Source organism: Helicoverpa zea, chromosome 24 (genome assembly GCF_022581195.2).
Source record: "Helicoverpa zea isolate HzStark_Cry1AcR chromosome 24, ilHelZeax1.1, whole genome shotgun sequence".
NCBI classification, from domain to species: Eukaryota; Metazoa; Arthropoda; class Insecta; order Lepidoptera; family Noctuidae; genus Helicoverpa; species Helicoverpa zea.
The window spans coordinates 8,801,898-8,821,802 of NC_061475.1; the positions used below are offsets into that span (position 1 = coordinate 8,801,898).

Sequence of the window (19,905 nt, forward strand, 5' to 3'; positions counted from 1 at the left end):
TACTAGCTTTGTTATACTTACTTAGAATATACTTAGATGATGCGGTTTTGGACCAATAGACAAAGTTTTCAGCTACCCCTAATGGTTCCATCCGAGTCTCTTGGGAACTAATTCCCTCACGCGGAAAAAATATTGCCTATAGTTTCAGGTACCTTTTTCCATACACGTGCTATTAATAAAATGCTCAATAAAAATACAAATGTACCTACATTGAAAGAATCACACAAATCGGACAGATAAGTTGCTGGTATGAGAAAACTTTAACATTAGGGCTTGTTAGGTAATTAAATTTGCAGCTCACTTAAAAAGACAAAGTCAGAAGATTTTGAACTATAACCGTCTTACCACAAAAACTTTTAAACGTCAGTTTAAGCCTTGTCTAAAAAAATGTCAAATTATGACGTTGACATATGGTTCATTTTGCAGCCACAATTTTTTTAGACAACTGTAAAACAAGCGTTTAAGTTTTTTTGTAGTAAGGCCAGAAGTATTTAAGCCAAAGTCCTAATTTACAAGCCCATTTAAACAGGAACTTCCTAATACACAAGGAAACTATTTTACTGTGTGTTTGTTTGCTAAGCCCACATCTCGCTAACTTTAACTTACTACACTACGGATATTTTATAATATACATATATAGGCTGTGCTTGAGACTTTTTTCTACACCATACCTACTTTAAGTATATACAATTTCTTCCAAGGTTAGCTCATGAAGAAAATCGTCAGAGGAAGTCGGTGTAGTAGAAATGTACCTGTAAAATTACGTCAAAGCATTCCTGCGATGCAGTTTGAAGATTACGGCTCGTCTTCCTAATAAACAGCATAGCTTCTGCAGGCATTTCATCAAAATCCAGTTAGTATTTTTTTGTGAGAAAAACAATTTTGAATTTCAGTACTTACTTTGGTGGAATTTTTCCATTATATTCTTCGCAAAGTCTTCTTCTTCTTCCTTCCTTATTTTAATTGGGGTTTGACGCAAAATATCTTTGCTTCTATTCTTCCCATTCATTCATTTCCATTCATATCATATTTCAAGCAATCCATCCTTCTTTATTTAGATTTTGTAAGAAAGTATTTGATTCTAATATTCAATCAGGCCTACTTGTACTAGTGCACGTAGTGCCTTATATAAAATATTCAGCGTAATAGGAAAACCCATTCGAATCATAAATGAGACAACAATACAATTACTCACAATCATAAACTATTGACGAGCTGAGAAATTATCATAGTAATCGATTTGTATTACATAAACATACATACATACTTACAGGTGCCTATTGTTTTTAGATATACCATTGTTTGGCTTTTCAATCTGACATTGAGTGTACTTAGGTGCTTTTATAAGGGTCAACAAAACGTGGGAAAAATGATTCAGTAATTTCATGGTTTGTAAATTGGTCTATTATTATTCATTATTGTCTTCAACATTGATAATATTAGGGTTGAGTTATAGAGTCTAAAGATGCAGCGGAGTATTAGCGTTTTCCATAGACCGACTGTTTATTTGAACTCTTAAAAGTGACCCCGTTACCACTTGGTAAGACTTGTTGTCAGACTACTAACTACCCGCAAAGTCTGGCGAAAGACGTCCGGATGATCCGTATCTAGTCTCGCGATTGATCATGCTATGTGCAAGTAATTTACCTATTTATTTCAGAAAAATAAGCATAATGACACTTAGCTTGGACAACATAGCAGGTAAAACCCTAAAAATAATCTTCATTACTACCTTTTCTACTAGGTACAGAGAAATTAGGATCATAAATAAAACACACTTCTACAACAAGATGCCATTCTTATACATTCCAACAGTATCATCGATCCACTTGAGGAAGTTCCTCAATGCAGTATACTGGACGTTCTTGTTGAAACATATGCCTCGCTCCTTCGGATCGCCGTGGAAGATACCGGAGAGACACCAGCGGTCCATCTGTCTGGACGCAAAGATGCCGCCGTAACTTGGGCAAAGGGCTACGTCTGAAATGAATATTAAGTTTTGTGTGTTAACTTTCTGGTTACTGCAATCAGAAATTAATCGAATAACAGCTGTCACGGCTGGTGTGATGAAGTCCCATCAAAATTGACGACTAGCATTGCGGAGATACGATGTTTGCTATCAAAAATGTTCGCTCTCAAATAAAGGGCTTTGTTTTTATTTAACTAGACAACTTAGCAGTTTTCCATAACTTGTCAGAGGACGTCAGGAGGATAACACTGATAATAGAGCTTGTTATGACATAAAAAGTCCACAGCTCACTCGATGAGAATAGTTGTCAATTTGTTATCTCAAAAAGTGGACTATAGAAGAAATGTATTAGGTCTCTATTCTAAATTCTATATAGGTGTCCAAATATGTATGAAGAATGGCTGTGATAATTAACTAATATATAAAAGTGGGAAATTATTCTAAATACTTACCATTACCGTATGTAGCACAGAAGACATCTTCGTCCTTGTCGAAGCACTGATCACTCTTCTGCTTGTTGAACAATATCGGGTAGAGGGCGCCGTTCAAACCCCATGCTGTCGTCTGGAAACAGGTAAACGTAAATAATCATTCATTATCTATACTTAATGTGCAACTAAAGGACACATTGTTCATTTGTTTGTACCCTAACAAAGGCTACGCAGCAATACTAAACCAATTTAAAAATTCTTTCATTGTTGTAAAGCTAGACTCAACGATTAATATAGGCTTTATTTTTTCCAGATACGAGACGCAGTTCCCACGGGACTCGGGTGAATCTTCAGAAAATAGCTAGTTACAATTCTTATAAGTCTATTTTCTGCGCTTTCACACCAAAACTACTGATCCAATGTGAATAAAAGGTAAGATAAAGTGAGTTAGTCTAAACAGCCTAACTATGCTATACATATCCCAAACTTCTAAAAAATATGCAATAGACATTATCCTAATAATTGATAGTTTAGTTATAACTATAAAGTTAACTATCACAGACAACAATATAGGGATGCAATAAAACCTGAATGCCGCCCATTTTGTTATTCAAAATGAATTTGTTACTCATTAGAGATTCTTGCAGCGTACGACAGAATTAATTATTTTGACCACCTCTGCTTTTAAATGGCATAGTTTAAATTTTGCGCCATTGCAAATATTATAATGTAGTTTTTATCTAGTTTATGAGATAACTGGGTCATAAGTTTCTTTGATAGGTTTATGATTATTTTTGGATTAGGTGAACAACTAGCTTTTGCTAGGGGTTTGACCCTGCGTACCGTGGAAAACTACTTCACGTACGGATAAAATGTGGGCTGTCTTTTGTATTATACATTACAAAAGTGCTGATTTTTTAGCCTAAGCAACAACACACAGCACACATTTTAGTGTGCCGATAGTTGGTTTGGGCTCACAAATCACTCATTGTTTGGTCAGGTATTTAGACAGACTTAAAACATTGAGTAGGATCAGGCTTTTTTTTTTAATTTTGGCAACCCAACGACAATTTGGTCTGCATCATCCTCCGAGCCTTTTTTCCCAACTATGTTGGGGTCCGCTTCCAGTTTAACCGGATTCAGCTGAGTACCAGTGCTTTACAAGAAGCGATTGCCTATCTGACCTCCTCAACCCAGTTATCCGGGCAACAATTTGGTCTGCAGTGTGCCGGTATTCTCATTTGGATTAAACTTTTTAAATTTTTTGGTTACTCACAGCAGCCTCCTCAAAGCTATTATCCTGGTGTATGCAAGCAGACTGGATGTTCTCGTTGAACATGACTGCGTCTTCCAGCACCAGCAGTGCCAGGTCACTGGCAGCTTTACCCTCAGTTTCCAATGTGAAGTTCGGGTGGAGAACTAGGGATTTTACCTGGAAAATACAATATATAACATTATCTATAGGTATATAACTATCTTTTAATTACTACTATCTTTCTTGTTATGTTATTGTTAACTAGCTAATCCCTCGAACTTCGTATCGTTTAAACCTTCCCTGGACCTCTACGAATATTTTAAAAACAAGCCAAATCGGTCCAGCCATTCTCGAGTTTTAGCCAGACTAACGAACAGCAATGCATTTTTATGTATAAGAAGATCATTTTGATATATAAAATAACTAATTCCATGTGGATGCGATTCGTTTGACTGACTACTAATTTTAATCGAAGTAACCATAATCATATTCTGCCCAGTCTTTTGCCAACTATGGTGGGACCGCATGCAGCTGTGTACTAGTGCTTTATATAAAGCGACTGCCTATCTGACTGCCTATTTTTAACTAGTAGAGCTTGTTTCACTACAGACTTTTAAAATATTTACCTTATGAACTTTTTCATTGCCGCCAAAGATCTGCAGGTTGGTCTTTCCAAGGAAGACCAACACATTCTCAGGATTCCACGTCTTATTGGAGACGGAAATACATCTCGCACCTAGAATGAAATGTTTTTGTAAGTTATTAACAATGTATTAACAATACAGACTATGTTTAGAGTGATTAAAGTGATCGTTGTACTATGCAATATTTTAAAATTGGGATTTCATGTAGGTAGGTACTTGTATTAGCAAGCAAGCAATTTAACTTATTCATTTAAACTTAAGTGAAAAGAACACATTTGTCGAAAATATTATAAAGGGAAAATTTATGTGTGTGTGTGTATATATGTTTGTCACTTCTACACGCGTAAACGGCTGGACGGCGAAACCGCTTATGGAAACTAAACTAGATAAAAGTACGTGTCTGACACTTCGTTAAAAATTGTGAGAAAGGCACACAATTTATTACAAGCTATCGACATTCACCTTTTCCACCAGACCACAAAGTAAAATTACACTGAATGAAGCTCTCAAAGAAACTTTAAATAGAATAAAAAATAAAAGTCTATTCTTTCCAACGAGTCATTCAGGAGTCAAGCTGTTCTCTGTACCAGTCTGGGTAGGATCTTAGAGCATTGAACCAACTGGAGCTGCCTTCAGCACCTAATCACCACTTGATTAAGTCTGACAATTAATGCAACAAAATTATGATAGCTTCAGGTGGGTCCTGCGTGGGCGAATCAACGCTAATGCGAATGCTAAGCGATCCGAAACGAACATAAGGATACCTATAGGTACGTACTACGCTGTACGATGCGTCTCGTAGGCCACTTCGACTACTACTCCCTACAAACTGCCTCATTTACTAGCCCTATGTATAACTCCCTCTTGTACCTAAATAATGAATTTCTCAAACATATGTTGCAAGTCCCCACAACCTTTTTTGAGGGCTGGATTCAGGATGGAAAATAATGATAAGCACAAGCTTGACGCTCACACATGTACCTACACTCGTAAGTGACGTTCTCGTACCTTATGGCAGAGAAGGCACAGCAATAGCGTATCCAGTTAGTTTAACTGTCTAAGGCTCTACACCAGTCTGGGTAGGTACCCAATATAACGGCAGAACACGGAAATGTCATTAGGAAGCAAACGTTGTAAGGAAGGAGGTCTGTAATCAAATTAGTGCCTGGTCTCGCCTCGAAGGGAGGCAAAGGCAGAGGCAAAAAATAAAAAAGATTGTGCTCAAACGCAAGAGTTCTAATATTAAATTTTGAAAATAAACCTTCCTTTCTTGATCAAAGGTTGGTATGTATCGTCAGCCAATTATTTTGATGGGATTATAGAGTTTGATCTTTCGATGGGTTGTCTTTATACACGGGTATAGTATACTTCGAGACTTTTAAAATAAAAGTTAGTAGGTATGCTTGAACGCGCTAATCTCAGGAATTACTGCATCCAATTAGAAAAATGGTTGATTGGAAAACGACCCATTTTAATTACTTATACTTTTTTGCAATTTTAAGTAGCACATGACATTTTAGGTAGCCTAGTATATGCTACTTTACATCCGTTTCGCGAAGTAGTTCCCACGAAAAGCAGGCCAAACCGCGAACAAAGAACGAAAAAGTACTTTAAACCCTAATTTAGGTCATAATCTAATTTCGCTGCTAACTTTGAAATCCATTCAACCGAGGTGTGATTGATTAACGGACCTCCAAACTTTGCCTACAATTAATAGACCCTCAGCCTTGCAGACCGACTAAGGTCTAAACTTGTTACAACCTAAATGATTGGGTTTGCCGCGATTTCATGTCTAGAGTGACTTACAACTTTTTCTATATCTCGGGAAGGGTTTTAGGAGCAGATGTCGAAAAACTTTTGATACTGGCTGTCATTCTTGTAAGAATGTTTTGGTTACTGAAGATCTTTGATTAAAAACTATTGTGTTATCTAGTGACTGGTCAGTGTGTCTGCCGGTTTGAAGCTTGCATAATTAGCCTATTTTAACTCCCGACGCAAAAGTAGGGTATTTTAAGTTTGACCGCTATGTTTGTCCGTGGCTGAGTAACTGTAAAACCGATTTCGATAAAGTTTTTTTTAGTTGAAAGCTGGTTTGGTAGCATTTTTTCTGTGGAAATGTTTTGTCAAAGATAGAGTAAGTATTTACTTATCCCTATTTTAGTACCTTACTTGGTTCATTTTAGTAAGAACTTTAACTTGCTCGCGGGAGGACCTAATGAGCGCGTCTGACCGTGCTCTCGCTGTGGTCCATACTGGGCTGACAAACTGTAGTCTCACTGTAAGACATGTCATCGACACAAAAGAAGAAGAAGTAAGAACTTCATTTTGACATCACACCTATCTCTCAAAAATTTACTCCCAACTCACCAGTAACAATAACCTTCTCCGTCAGCAGCGCTCCATCACAGTAGTAACTGAACTGACTGCCCCGATCCTCGCTGGTGACGAAGATGCTCGCCACCCAGGGGTACACCGTCTTCGTGAACTGTATGCAGGCCGCGTCACCATCGCAGGTGGGGTCCAACTGCGAAGAGAAGGTACATACCTCGTTATTTTTCAAAAATAATTATTATTTTTAACACGCTTTAGCTTTTAGCTTCACTTGTAACTATGTATGTAAGAAAATCTTGGAATCTTAATTTGACCCACTTCCCGGTCTTCGATTTCGATTAATATGAAATTTTGCACACGATCTGAGTTCTGATGACAATACAGGCATAATGGTTTTAGTTTTTTAAACTATACATTTTTTGACCTAATATTTGATTCAAAACATAAATTGAATCCTTTTTCGTTTTCATTTTTACTTTTAACGTAAGCTGTAAGAGACTTTCTTTTCAGAAATCCATTTATTTAGGTGTCTTGGGCTTGGTGTTCGGTTTCCGGGGCGAGCCAGAATTGCTTAATTACAAGAGTAACCCGGAGTCGTTAGCTTCTGCAGTTAATTCTTTCATTTTTAATACTAGGCACTATTCCAGCGATTACGAAATATCTAAAAGGCGGTCTAGAATTTTAATTACTTTAACCTTAACCTTAGAATTCAAAAAAAAATATTACTCCTCACAAAATAAAAAGAGAATTTACAGCTCAACGAAATGAATACATTTTTTCAGTAAAACCCTTCCATAATTCAAACCGCGTTGAGGTTTCAAAATTAAAATTAAAAATTAAAATTTTCCCGGCATGGCATCCATTTTGGAATGTTTATGGTAATAAATAATGTGTAATGGTTGATAATGAGCATCTAACGACCTATAAAAAACAGACAATGGGATTTTGGATATTTAAACTACTACTTAATTGAATACTCTATATTCAGATACAAGTTGTCACGAGCGATTTTTTATAATTCTGATTTACACAAAAACTATACTACCTATGTAAGTCTTTCACCAAGTTTCAGTTACTTCATATACCTTACATAAAACAACCATTAACCGTCTTACCACAAAAACTTTTAAACGTCAGTTTATGCCTTGTCTAAAAAAATGTCAAATTATGACGTTGACATATGGTTCATTTTGCAGCCAAAATTTTATTAGACAAGTGTAAAACAGGGTTTAAAGTTTTTGTAGTAAGGCCCTAAATGTTTAGAAACTAAACTTCATATGTATAAGAACGAAACACTTGTTGTATCTAAAAAGCTTGTTTGTTTAAACGCGCTAATCTCTGAAACGACTTATTTACTACTTATTTGTCTTTTTGTTGTTCATCTGCATTACATACATAGCTCATTAATCACGGAAGGTTATAGACTACTTTTTATCTGCATTGACATAGAAGTTTCAACGAAACGCGGGTGAAAACGCTAGAGGAGACTAGTTTTCCAATTTGGTAAAATTGTAAAAAAACTTTAGACTTAGACACATACGTAGTTAATAAAGACACATACGTAGTTAATAACTTAATTTCCAAAAACCAGAATTTAATCAACATTTTAATTAGCCAGCCTGCTTTCTTGAAGATGCCTAACAGTAGAAACCCTTTGAAATATTTGAACCAAGTTTAGAGTGCCAATCCATGTTCCCTTTGTCTTAGAAAAACTTGTTCAAATTCATGGAGTTAATAACATTAAGAGTTCGCGCATACTACAAACTTTCAGTCGGCCGATATTGCGTTTGGGCTCATAAATCAGTATGAAGATGAATGGTAGTACGCACATTACAAAGATCAGGTATTTAGCCGGTATCAGAGGGACTGAAAACTATCCCTCCTCCGAGCCTTTTCCCAACTATGTTGGGGTCGTCGGCTTCCAGTCCAACCGGATTCAGCTGAGTACCAGTGCTTTACAAGGAGCGACTGCCTATCTGACCCCCTCAACCCAGTTACCCGGGCAACCCGATACCCCTTGGTTAGACTGGTGGACTGAAAACTGTTATTGGACTAAAGATTTTCTTTTAAAATATATTTTCGCTAACCGGTGCGTCAACTGTCGGCCGACTGTTTAGTCTGCAGTTTGTGGTACTCTAAGTAATTGGAAGTCAAAAGGCTGTATAATTAGCGTGTTCGTATTAATTATTGTTGGGGAATTGAGAATTGAGATACGGAAGTTGCTTTGTGATCATTGTTTATTCATGTATGTAAATGTAAATGATAAGAAAAATTGATAAGCAGGGAAACATTAAAGATTCACATTTTCGGGTGACTGCAATTAAATTAGAAATATGAAACCGTAAGAAAAGGTAGAAAAATTACAAATTCTTTATATTCTAAATGCAAAGTATCTGTATACTGTATTATGTCTCTTTGTAATTTTAATATTTGGTGCGCAAATAGTCTCAGAAAGGACAAAACTCCTTCTTATCCGGGTGTGGGGAGAAGTTCCCTAGAGCTGCAGAGACACTATAATAATTTGGAAGCTACGTTATTCTTACATATCAATTAGGTACGTCTTATTACCCACATGTTTTCCGATTCCAATAAATATGTAGATTTCAGAAGTCTAGATCTCAAAAATTATCTTCAATACAATACTTCTTCATACTTATTTAATTTTCACCTCGCGCACTGACAATCTCAATACATGTTTACAGTTTAAATTTTCTCTAACAAATAAACAAAACAACAGTCAATGTACTACAAAGACGTTCCGACTTCCACACGAAACGACTTCTCACACGAAACGACTTCATAAATACTCAACAAAGTCTTTAGAATCTCATGTAATGAATAGTCACCCATTACAAGAGTAAGTAGCCCGCACAGTGCTAACATTTAGTTGGCCGAAAGTTTGCTCGAGCTTTTTTTTAATGGAAAATTATCAAATGACTCCTCCCGCTGTGGGTTACAGCATGAGGGAGTGTCAGACCCTTACTGACTAACACACATCATGTTCCTTCTTAGGCCGCGGTAACTCTTTCGAACAATCCCGCAGCCCCGGCAGGCCTTGGCCCTGGTGGGCCCCGCGAAAGTTTGCTTGAACTCATAAGACAACGAATATGAATGGCAGGACGCACATAACAACGGTATCCGGTATATAATCAGATATTTGGCCGGTATCAGACCGATTAAAAACTTTGATTGAATTGCTTTAAAACATTGAGTCAACTTTATACTGCAGTGTGCGGGTACCTACTGTAAATTCGGCCATATGTAAAATTGTCTGCATTTAATACCTTCGTCGCGAGACGCCTTGTTAAGTAGAAGACATCTCCTAAATGAGTGTTATTTATTTTTTGAGTGTGTCTTTGACTTCCTGTTACGTTTCGAGTGTGTAAATAACTTATTAACTGGCTGGGTGCTAAGTATATTATGTAAGTTTTGAGTTCCTTTGTGAGAAAAGCTTGGATGGTTCCACAGTAACAGCCGATAGGATCAATCAAAGGGCTAATCTCAAATTTACTGATAGGTACGTATTGAAAAAATATTTCAGTGTTATATATGGCCCTCATATTGAAGAAGGGTAAAAGCTACTTTTTATACGGGATCACGAAGTAGTGTCTCAGCACGAATGTGAAACCACTGGCAGAAGCTAAGCTAAGGTCAGCTACTAGATAATATTGATAAAGAAACACGGCAAGAAAGGGCATAACAATTATGTAGTTCAGGCCATTTGAGCGATATGCAGGCTGGCGAAAACTAGAAAATCATACCTCTTGAAAAAGGTGCACAGCAAGAAAAGACAAATTATTCCGAACATCTGCACCACAAAATATGCTTCTTATCAAAACAAACAATGAATTTGATCGCCATGAAAACTTTCTTCCTCTTACCTAACGGATAAGGAAACTCTCATACGTTAATTGTGTTCTAATTGCAGTAGATCGACCGTTGAGGAAAATTTTGTGTTTTTTCAACATAATTACAACCTTGAAGGGAACAGCCACCATTATTTCAAACGAAGTACTAAGGATGTTGGATACGCCATTTTTGTAAATAAAAGAAGCCACAAAAATTATGTGTTAATGATGTCTTCCTATTGGTATATCGGCCACGGCGGCTGTTCTCATATAAGGAGATCAGCCAACTACGCAGGACATATTATAGTGCACAAGTATTTACTGACACAGGTGCACTCACTATTCCTTCACTCTCATAGCCCGATGGGACAGCAATCCGACACGATCGGAGAGAGATCAGGTGCTGGACCGACATTTACGTGCTCTCCGATGCACGGGTATCAATCACCAACTTCCAGGCTCCGGGCTGTTTTGTGAAAGTTTCTAAAACCAACTAAATGATTGAGGCTCGACCCAGGAATCGAACCCGAGACCTCGTGCACAGCAGCCACACCATGCGACAGCTACACCGCCGAGGCAATTAAATACTTTGCAGAATTATAAATACGCACTAATAAACAAATAAATAAGACCAATCATTTCAATGTACATTAACATTTTCAAACAAACAACAAAGTCTTATTTGTGTCTGGTTAATTGTGTCCGCTAGAGCAACAAACACAAAACTACTTATTTGTAGTCACAACAGTCACAGCACTTTCACACTAGCGTATTTCCCTTAGGATTTTTTCCGCGTGGTTTTTTTACTCTTTGAAAATGTATCAAGTGCTTTTTTTATTCGCTTCCTCAATTCAAGCACTTTCGCAGACTCAATTGAATGATTACAAAATATAAGCACATTTTATCACAAAATAACCGTTAGTAAAATTTTAGTCGGCCGATAGTTTATTTGGGCTCATAAATCATTAGGTATGAAGCTAAATGGTATATAGTACGCACAACTTTACTTAAAACTTTGGTTTCTCAATTTTCTTAAAAATAATATACAACCATCGGGCCAACTGTCACTCGACTATTTAGTCTACAGTGCGACCTCACATTTTAAAACTCTAATATTTCAACCGCATATACCGCATCCGTAATACCCTCTCACCATACACTCGAGGGCCACATTCAGTCTTTTGTGTTGGTGATTGATGATCACACATCACGTGATGCCCACTATCAGACAGAGCCACTATCACGTCATGTTACATCATACACTGGCTTCTCAAAGGCCTGATGGTATTTTTAGACTAGATTTCTTTAAGAAACTAGAGTTTTAGAGAGAAAGCAAGCCTATTACGTTTAAGTGTGTGTTCGATACCAGGACATGCAAGTACTATTGTAAGTTGCCTAAGTGTTATGTACTTTCTAAGTATTTTACACCAATTTATTATTGAACACCAATTACTGATTATAAAAGGTGAAGAAAACATGAATTTTAAAGTCTGAAATTGCCAATACACCTTCAGCTAACATGGTGATTAATGCTCATTCCTTCTCTGTACGAGAGGAGACCTGTGCCCTGCAGTGGAGTAATATACAGACTTATTTACTAGGTAAACGTGAAACTGTATATTCACGAATTGTAATTGCGGATCTAATCATAGAAATTAGTCCTAGAATAACTGGTTTTAACATTACTTGTCCTTTACGAATTCTATGTAGTACAGACCTATTTTTTCCCAAACCTATCGAAAACCCCAATAAAATTCAGTACTCACACATAATTCTTTTCCACAAAAGATATAAATAAAAGACGGGCACATAACATCAATCGTTACCAAATTGCTGGCCACACAAAGCCAGCAGGCCCGAACAAAGAGTAGACAACGCCGGGAGGCAAGCCAGTCAACATGTATGTGCGCGGACGAAGGAAAGATAGTAGAGATGCCGTCAGGCTGGTAGATCGGGCGCCTTCTTATAGGTCAAGCAACGTACGATGGGCTTGACCGAAACGATATATTTCACGAAAAAGTCCCGCAGACGCAGCGCCTATGCGATAGTGTCTATGCGATAGTTCAGTAAATACGTACAAAAATATATGTATAGTTCCACAATTTTCCGCAAGACTTCTTGAATTGGACTTTACGAGTGTATTAACTAGGAATTCTGGTTCTTTGAGCCATCTGTTAACGATTTTCGGTAATACAAAAAAGACGGGTCCTAAGAAGGCGTATAAGGGTGGAGCCAGTACCGTTCCTGGTCTCATTAACAGCCGCATTTTAGCGCGCTACTTTCTTAGGAGATTTTGCGTTATGCCATCTCTGTTAGTCATTTAGTTCTCCATGTTTTCAGAGCGATGGGAAATTGTTTTCCCAGCGATTCGAAATATTCGCGGCTTTTCACACGCCTGCCTGTCCGTATTTTCTGTAGAATGATTGATTTGAAGTCTCGCTGAACTGAGCGATTGGGACACACTGCTATTTTTTTTGTATGGTCGGTAGTAAAAGTTTGTTTTTCATGATGGGAAAATGTCTACTATAGTCAGTTTCGTTGGCTATACGTAACAGCAGCGCTCAATTGTTTTTCTTTATTTTTGTAAGGCTGACCTAACTTTTTTTAGACACTTAAAAAGTTTGCAATGTCTTATTTAGGATTGCCTACATCTAAAGAAAATTATGCACCCTTATAAGATCAGCCTGTGGTCTGTCTGTCCATCTTTATTTTGTGATGTCAGTATCAAGCTTAGATTTTAAGAATATGATTTGGAAAAAAAAACACATATTTCAGCACTCTCTTAGGAATCAAAACTTTTATTGATTGATAATGGTATGAGATTTTAAACTATAGACATACATGACAATGTATTCTTTGTATTTGAAGCTCACTAACCGCATTATCCGTGTGTGAGCCAGCTGTCGAGCTATTGTTTAATGTTTTCCTTCATAAAACATTACTCGCAGTGTTCATCACTTAGTCAAAGCGTTTTTAATAAAACAGAGATCGTTCTAGTTTTATATTTTAAAACAAATAATATGAACTGATTGTAGCCCGCAGTTCCACTCGCTTACCGCAAAAAATTACGTACCACACCTGGATTAAAAGTAATCTATGACCTTTCTCAGGCTTTAGAATTATGTACCACATAAATTTTATTAAAATCGTTTCAGTTGTTTTAACCTGAAAGTCAGTTAAGACATCATCTGTCTTTTCCGAACTACATTCGGACTGGCTTCCAGTCTAATAATGAGAGAGAACATGATGAGAGTTTTACATGGAGCGACTATCTATCTGACCTCCTTAACCCAGTTACCTGGGCAACCGTATACCTCTCGCATTTTTTAGTACATTTATTCAGGCTTCTGACTTCCGAAAGGACTGCTAAAGATTTTCTAATGCACAATAGTTGTGATTGTTCAAGTAATTGGTACATGACAAACAAAATGTCATTTATTAAGTGCCATTTGTAAAATCAGCACGATGCACAATTGATTACAATGTGCACTGTATTCTAATTAAATTAGGTATTGTATTTGTATGAATTAGACTTCCGTGGTAAGGACAATGCGGGTTCCGTGTAGCGATATTGTTTTAATTGAATCATTGTTAAAGATTTGCTCATTTTTCCTAACATCATCTCCCGAGCCTTTTCCCAACTATGTTGGGGTCGGCTTCCAGTCTAACCGGATGCAGTTGTGTACCAGTGTGTATTTATTAGCCCAGAACATTACACACAAAAAGAAGTTCATAAGTATTTTATTCTTACATACAATCTAATTACTGCAAAGATTCACCAAAAGCCGTTTAATATTTCTTACTAATACCCAGACACAATTCAGATATTAGTTGTTTGGTTTAGTAAAACATTTTCCAGTTTTTGTAGTTTTGCAGTTACCTAATTATCATTTTATCTTATCAGGATGCTTTAAGTAATCGAATTAGGACTGTCCTATAAATAAATTCCAGAGTTTTAGCTACACGTTCCTATCGTATAAGTTTCGGCTAAATTGGTCTATTTGTTTTCCGATCAAGGCATCAACAGATCTTTTGCTGTTAGCTTTTCTAGCATAAAGGAACCATGGAATCCTTTGATATCAAAACTTACCTCTACATCACTGGTAGTTGGTGGCGGACTTAGCTCGGTAGTATTTTGAACAATTCCAGTAGTGTTTGTTACCAAATCATCGATAGTCGATGTTTCTGTAGGTGTATATACATTCTCTTCATTAGTAGTATCTTTATACATTTCTATATAATCTACAATTGGGTAGTCTGTAGAATTATCCTCATTGATATCGTAATACGTAGTATCAAATTCTTCTATCTGAAATACCTCATTCTCTCTCTCTCCACCGAGTTTTTCAATAATCCTTTTTATTTGTTCCGTTTTATTTTTAACTCTAGATACAAATCCTGGTTTAGGACTTTCAGTTGTCGTAATGGTTTCTGTCCTCTTCTCATTTTTCTGCACTTGGGTCGTTGTAACATTAACATCTGTTGTTGCAATTTGTAAAGTTCCGTTTTTACCTTCCGATTCTTCTGCTAAGTCCACGTCAATTTTAGCATTTCCTCTTTCAAAGTCCACGTTAAAATCAAAACTTTTGACGAAAATTTTAGTCTTGTTATTGACATTTTTGAAAATTAAACTTGTCTCATTCAAACGATTTTCAAACCAGTTGGTAATGTGACGAAGGATTTCGTTCAAATCTTCAACGCCTACATCTTTGATTTGTCCGAATTTTGGTACTTCTAGTGTAATATCAAAATTTTCTACAACTGATGTTCCTTTTAGAGCTTCATTTACTAATTTAGGGGCACAATTAGTTTTATTTACACATTCACTCCTAACACTCGCGACGAATATAGCACATACCACGATTGGTATTATTTTCTTCATATTTACTAAATATACGTGAACACACTACATGAGTTCTTATACAAATGCATACTATGAATTGTTTTGCTGTTCGTAACATATTGTTTGTACGTTCTTTGTGGACTTTATTTGCTTTGAATTAAGGTTTATTTTGGATTGTTTGTTTTGCTTTGGGAAAGATGTCTTCACCTTGAAGTTTCGTGGCTTCGTTGACTTTGATGGACGATCGCAATAATTAGTGAGGATTGTTAGGGCTTAGTGACAGAAGGAGCGGGAAGCGGATTAGATGTACAAGCGTAAACACACTGACCTAGGATAATCGTCTTAGTAATTGCATCTGATTATGTATCCATCTCATTGTGACAAGTTAATAGCTTAACAAATGAACTAAAGCCGTAGTAATACCATTAAGGCAATTATGTTCAATCATCATCATCCTCCCAGCTTTTTCCCAACTATGTTGGGGTCGGCTTCCAATCTAACCGGATTCAGCTGAGTACCAGTGCTTTACAAGAAGCGACTGCCTATCTGACCTCCTCAACCCAGTTACCCGGGCAACCCGATACCCCTTGGTTAGACTGGTGTCAGACTTACTGGCTTCTGACTACCCGTAACGACTGCCAAGGATGTTCAATGACAACCGGGACCTACAGTTTAACGTGCCATCCGAAACACAGTCATTGGTGTCTAAGATATACTTAGGCAATTATGTTCAAGCGATATCAATTTACAAACGACATTAAAATTTAAAAAAATAGGCATGGGAACAACGACGATTCCTGCATACCCGATTTTTAAATTACCGATTATGTTATTCTTGGTATATTCACCCGCTTCCTTTGGGAACTAATCCGCACACCCAGATAAAAAGTAGCTTCCAGCCTTCCTCGATAATGACATCTAACAGTTCCTTAAATTAGCACTCACAAACAAACAAACCAACGCTTCAACGCTAAATATAGCCCAAACTAAACCTGAAAATACTCGCAAAAAAAACATACTCAATCTAATTTACTAACTAAATAAATCGCTCTACCCAACAAGGTCGTGGCCTTACTCATCAAAGCTTAGACAGACCGGTCACGATCAACAACTGTAAGATTTTAATTGTCCAGACCAATTACTGGGTCTTTGTGATTTGTGGCTTCATTTCCATGCCCATTATTATGAATTATTTTTATAGGAGGGGTTTTTGTGATTTTTGTCTTCGAGGGTGCGGTGTTTTTTGGTGTTCTTATCTACTATTATTATAATTGTATGATTGATATTTATTTACGGTCCTTGATACATCTTCTCCTACTTCGACTGCTTTTCAATATTTTATTTTATAGGACTTTTATTATAAGAATATGCTAGCCCTTCTCCTGTCTTAATAATGTCTATCTGTACGTATATTCACGTGCATTGGCATATTTTTGCACTTATTATATGTAGCTAAGTAATATGTATAAGTCGAGAGTCGTCGGTAGTAAATATGTAGATATTTTTACACTATAACAACAAAAAACTACAATTAAGTACCTGATTTTTTGCGTTGAATCATTTATATTACCTACTGCTTTAAAGAAAAAAGGCATTAATAAATATGTAGTTATGAAACAAAACCTTTAAAGATTTGACCTCTAAAGAATAACCGTTAATCTAGTTCATTTGATCATCATCATCGGCCTTTTTTGTCCTACTGTGGGAATACGGCCTTTTCTCATAGAGGGAAGGTCCGTCCATGTGGCTACTTCATCATCAGCTTTTTAATCATTTCACTCCTGGGCTGTGGCCTAATCTCACACAGAGAAGGATTGAGCATTAATCATCACGCTTGCTCAATGCGGGTTGGCCATTCCGACTTTATAGTCCAGGTTTCCACGAGATGTTTTCCTTCTTTTTTAATTAAGAAAAAGTCATAAGATCCATAAACAGCTTAATAAAGATACTTCTATTCTCCTTAAAGTCCAATAAAAATCGAGGTTAACAATGTACAAGAGCAGTCTTAATTACCAATTATATACTGCATAGCATCACCCGTTACATGTAATCTACCATCAAATGACTCAACTGATGTGGATTGCATTGTTATGAAAGACGAATTCTCATAAATTACTCTGAAGTAATTCTGAATATTTCTCGAGAAGGATTAGGTTAGGTATAGTCTGAAATCTAGAATGAATGAAAAAAGGTTATTGCAGATTTTCTCACGTTAACTTCCTGTCGCCGATATACTTCAAAATATTTTTGTAATGAAAGTTGATTCTTGCTAAATAAACTGATTTTTAGATGAATCGTTATTTTGTAATCAGTATTTGTTAATTTGAGAGTTAATGGGGCTTGCTTCTTATGAGTTAGCTAGTTTATTTAGCAAGAATCAACTTTCATTACAAAAATATTTTGAAGTATATCGGCGACAGGAAGTTAACGTGAGAAAATCTGCAATAACCTTTTTTCATTAATTCTTGATTTCAGACTATACCTAACCTAATCCTTCTCGAGAAATATTCATGATGAAATATTACAGCAAACATTAAATGATAACCAATAGTCTATAAACCAATTTGGCTGAAAATTACAAGAACGGTAGCTAAGAACTGGGAGACAGACATAAATGTTTATCCGGGTATGGGAAGTATATAAGAAATTACTGTTATGTTAAACTTAGCAGTAGTATTCGAGAGAAGCGTGTGAAACCATGTACAAAAGCTAGTAAAACATAAATAAAAAAAAAACTCACCATCATTATTTTCTCAGGTTTCCCAGTAACCATCTCCACGTCATCAGAACTCCTGGTACTCATCTTACTCATATCAACCAGATCCTTCATCAACCTCTCATCATGTTCGTCATCAACCAACTCGTTTTCGTTCGCTTTCGTTGTTAACACCACCGGTTCTTCTGTAACCTCGTCAACCATTGCTTTGGAATCATCACCAACCAAGTATCCTTCTATGGTTGTTGTATGTTCTATGACAGTTTCTGATGTTTCTGGTAAATACTGTTCAGTGGTGTCATCTTCATCAACACATCTTTTTATTTTGTCACTTACTGTTGGTTGTACTGTGTAGTAAAGTTTGGTTACTGCTGGTTCTTCATTAACCGTTGTTTTAGGTAAATCGTCTTCTATAACTACCCCCGTAACTACTGTTTTTAATATATCTACATCTTTTTTAGTTTCTTTGGCCTCATTTTCAGTACCCGCATTCATTGGTGGTGTTTCTTGTATCAGCGGTTCTTCAAGAAATACATAATCAACAAATATAGGTCTTGTAGGTAATTCTATGTAATCTTTTAACTGTTCATACACAATGTTTCTTTTAACTTTCCCTTTAGGATCAATTTCATCTTTCATGAATTCGTCGATATCAAAATCATTGACCGTTGATACATCAATATATTCCACATCAGTAGTTGTGTATGATTCTGTTGTATATGTATCTACTTCTACAACAGTTAATTCTAGCTCAGATATTGTTGGTATTCTTTTAATTGTGATATTCGCGTTTATGTAGTTATATACATCAGGCCAGTACCTAGCACTGTATAGAAATGATGATATGAGAAACATTATCACGAATAGCATCATTAGTATTAGCAGTTTTATTGTCATTTTTAACATTGACTGTGATAACTTCATCTTGGATTCTTGGACCTTCTTCTTTAGTACGAATATCTTCACAATTACCACTTTTATCTAGTTCACACTAGTTTTATATGTACACTATTTCACTTGGTTAAGTTAAACTTTTGAAAATACTAACAATTCACTGACCACTACGATTATGTGATTACGAAATGAAGTTCAAATCAACACTAGCTTGAAAATCCAAAGTATGGACTCCGTAGGGATTTTCTATAGGATCATTTAGGAGCACATATATGGTAGCTATTGCGCAGTACAAAACAATACACCATATACTTGCCTTGTAGGTCGGGAAGCACTAATGGTTGCTCAGTTTAGATCTAAGATCATCAATATAATCATCCTGTCTGTATGACTCATATATCAGCTGTCAACAGATTTATTTACATATGTAGTTGGTAGTATGTTCACGATTGGAGTACATAGTTGTAGAAAATCCAAGGTGTAGTAAGTGTTATGTTTAGATATAAGACAATAGATGTTTTCCCAAACAATTTATTAATAGACACTTCTATGTCAATTTGATCTGCTTTGTCATACTTGTAGCAATTAGCCTGATTCATCACCAACTTTTAGTATTTTATTAGTACGTTAGTTTGGGGTACGTAACTTTTCCCAACAATGTTAGGGTCGGCTTCCAGATGAATCAGATGCAGCTAATAAGGTTGTCTGTAAAAGATCGCTTTTAGTGATAGGACCGCCCATTGTGTCACCGACTTTAAAATCTTTAGGTTCGTTTTTTTGTTGTATTTTAATTGTTGTACATAATAAAGAGTATATCTATCTATCTAATAAGTAACAATGTTTTATATAGAGCGGCTGTCTATCCGCCCTACCCATATTATTTATCGATAGCAAGATAATATTCAATCAAAATAATAAAAACGTAAACAGTATCCGCTCACTGAAGACTAAACAGTCGGCCGATAATTGAAATT

General features: G+C 36.3%; 1 protein-coding gene across 2 annotated transcripts; it reads right to left on the reverse strand.

The window, feature by feature from the left end:
• Positions 1 to 1,778: 1,778 nt before the first annotated feature.
• On the reverse strand, positions 1,779 to 19,254 carry LOC124642432. 2 transcript variants are annotated; one of them, XM_047180846.1, is made up of 6 exons: positions 18,062 to 19,254; positions 6,667 to 6,823; positions 4,282 to 4,391; positions 3,677 to 3,832; positions 2,422 to 2,533; positions 1,779 to 1,980 (listed from the first exon to the last, which is right to left on the reverse strand). In XM_047180846.1, the coding sequence occupies exons 1-6, from the start codon at positions 18,959 to 18,961 to the stop codon at positions 1,781 to 1,783; spliced, it is 1,635 nt and encodes a 544-aa protein (XP_047036802.1). In that variant the 5' UTR covers positions 18,962 to 19,254; the 3' UTR covers positions 1,779 to 1,780. The 2 variants fall into 2 exon arrangements, with proteins under 2 accessions (XP_047036802.1, XP_047036803.1); XM_047180847.1 differs by lacking the exon at positions 18,062 to 19,254 and adding an exon at positions 14,569 to 15,400.
• Between the last annotated feature and the right edge of the window lie 651 nt (positions 19,255 to 19,905).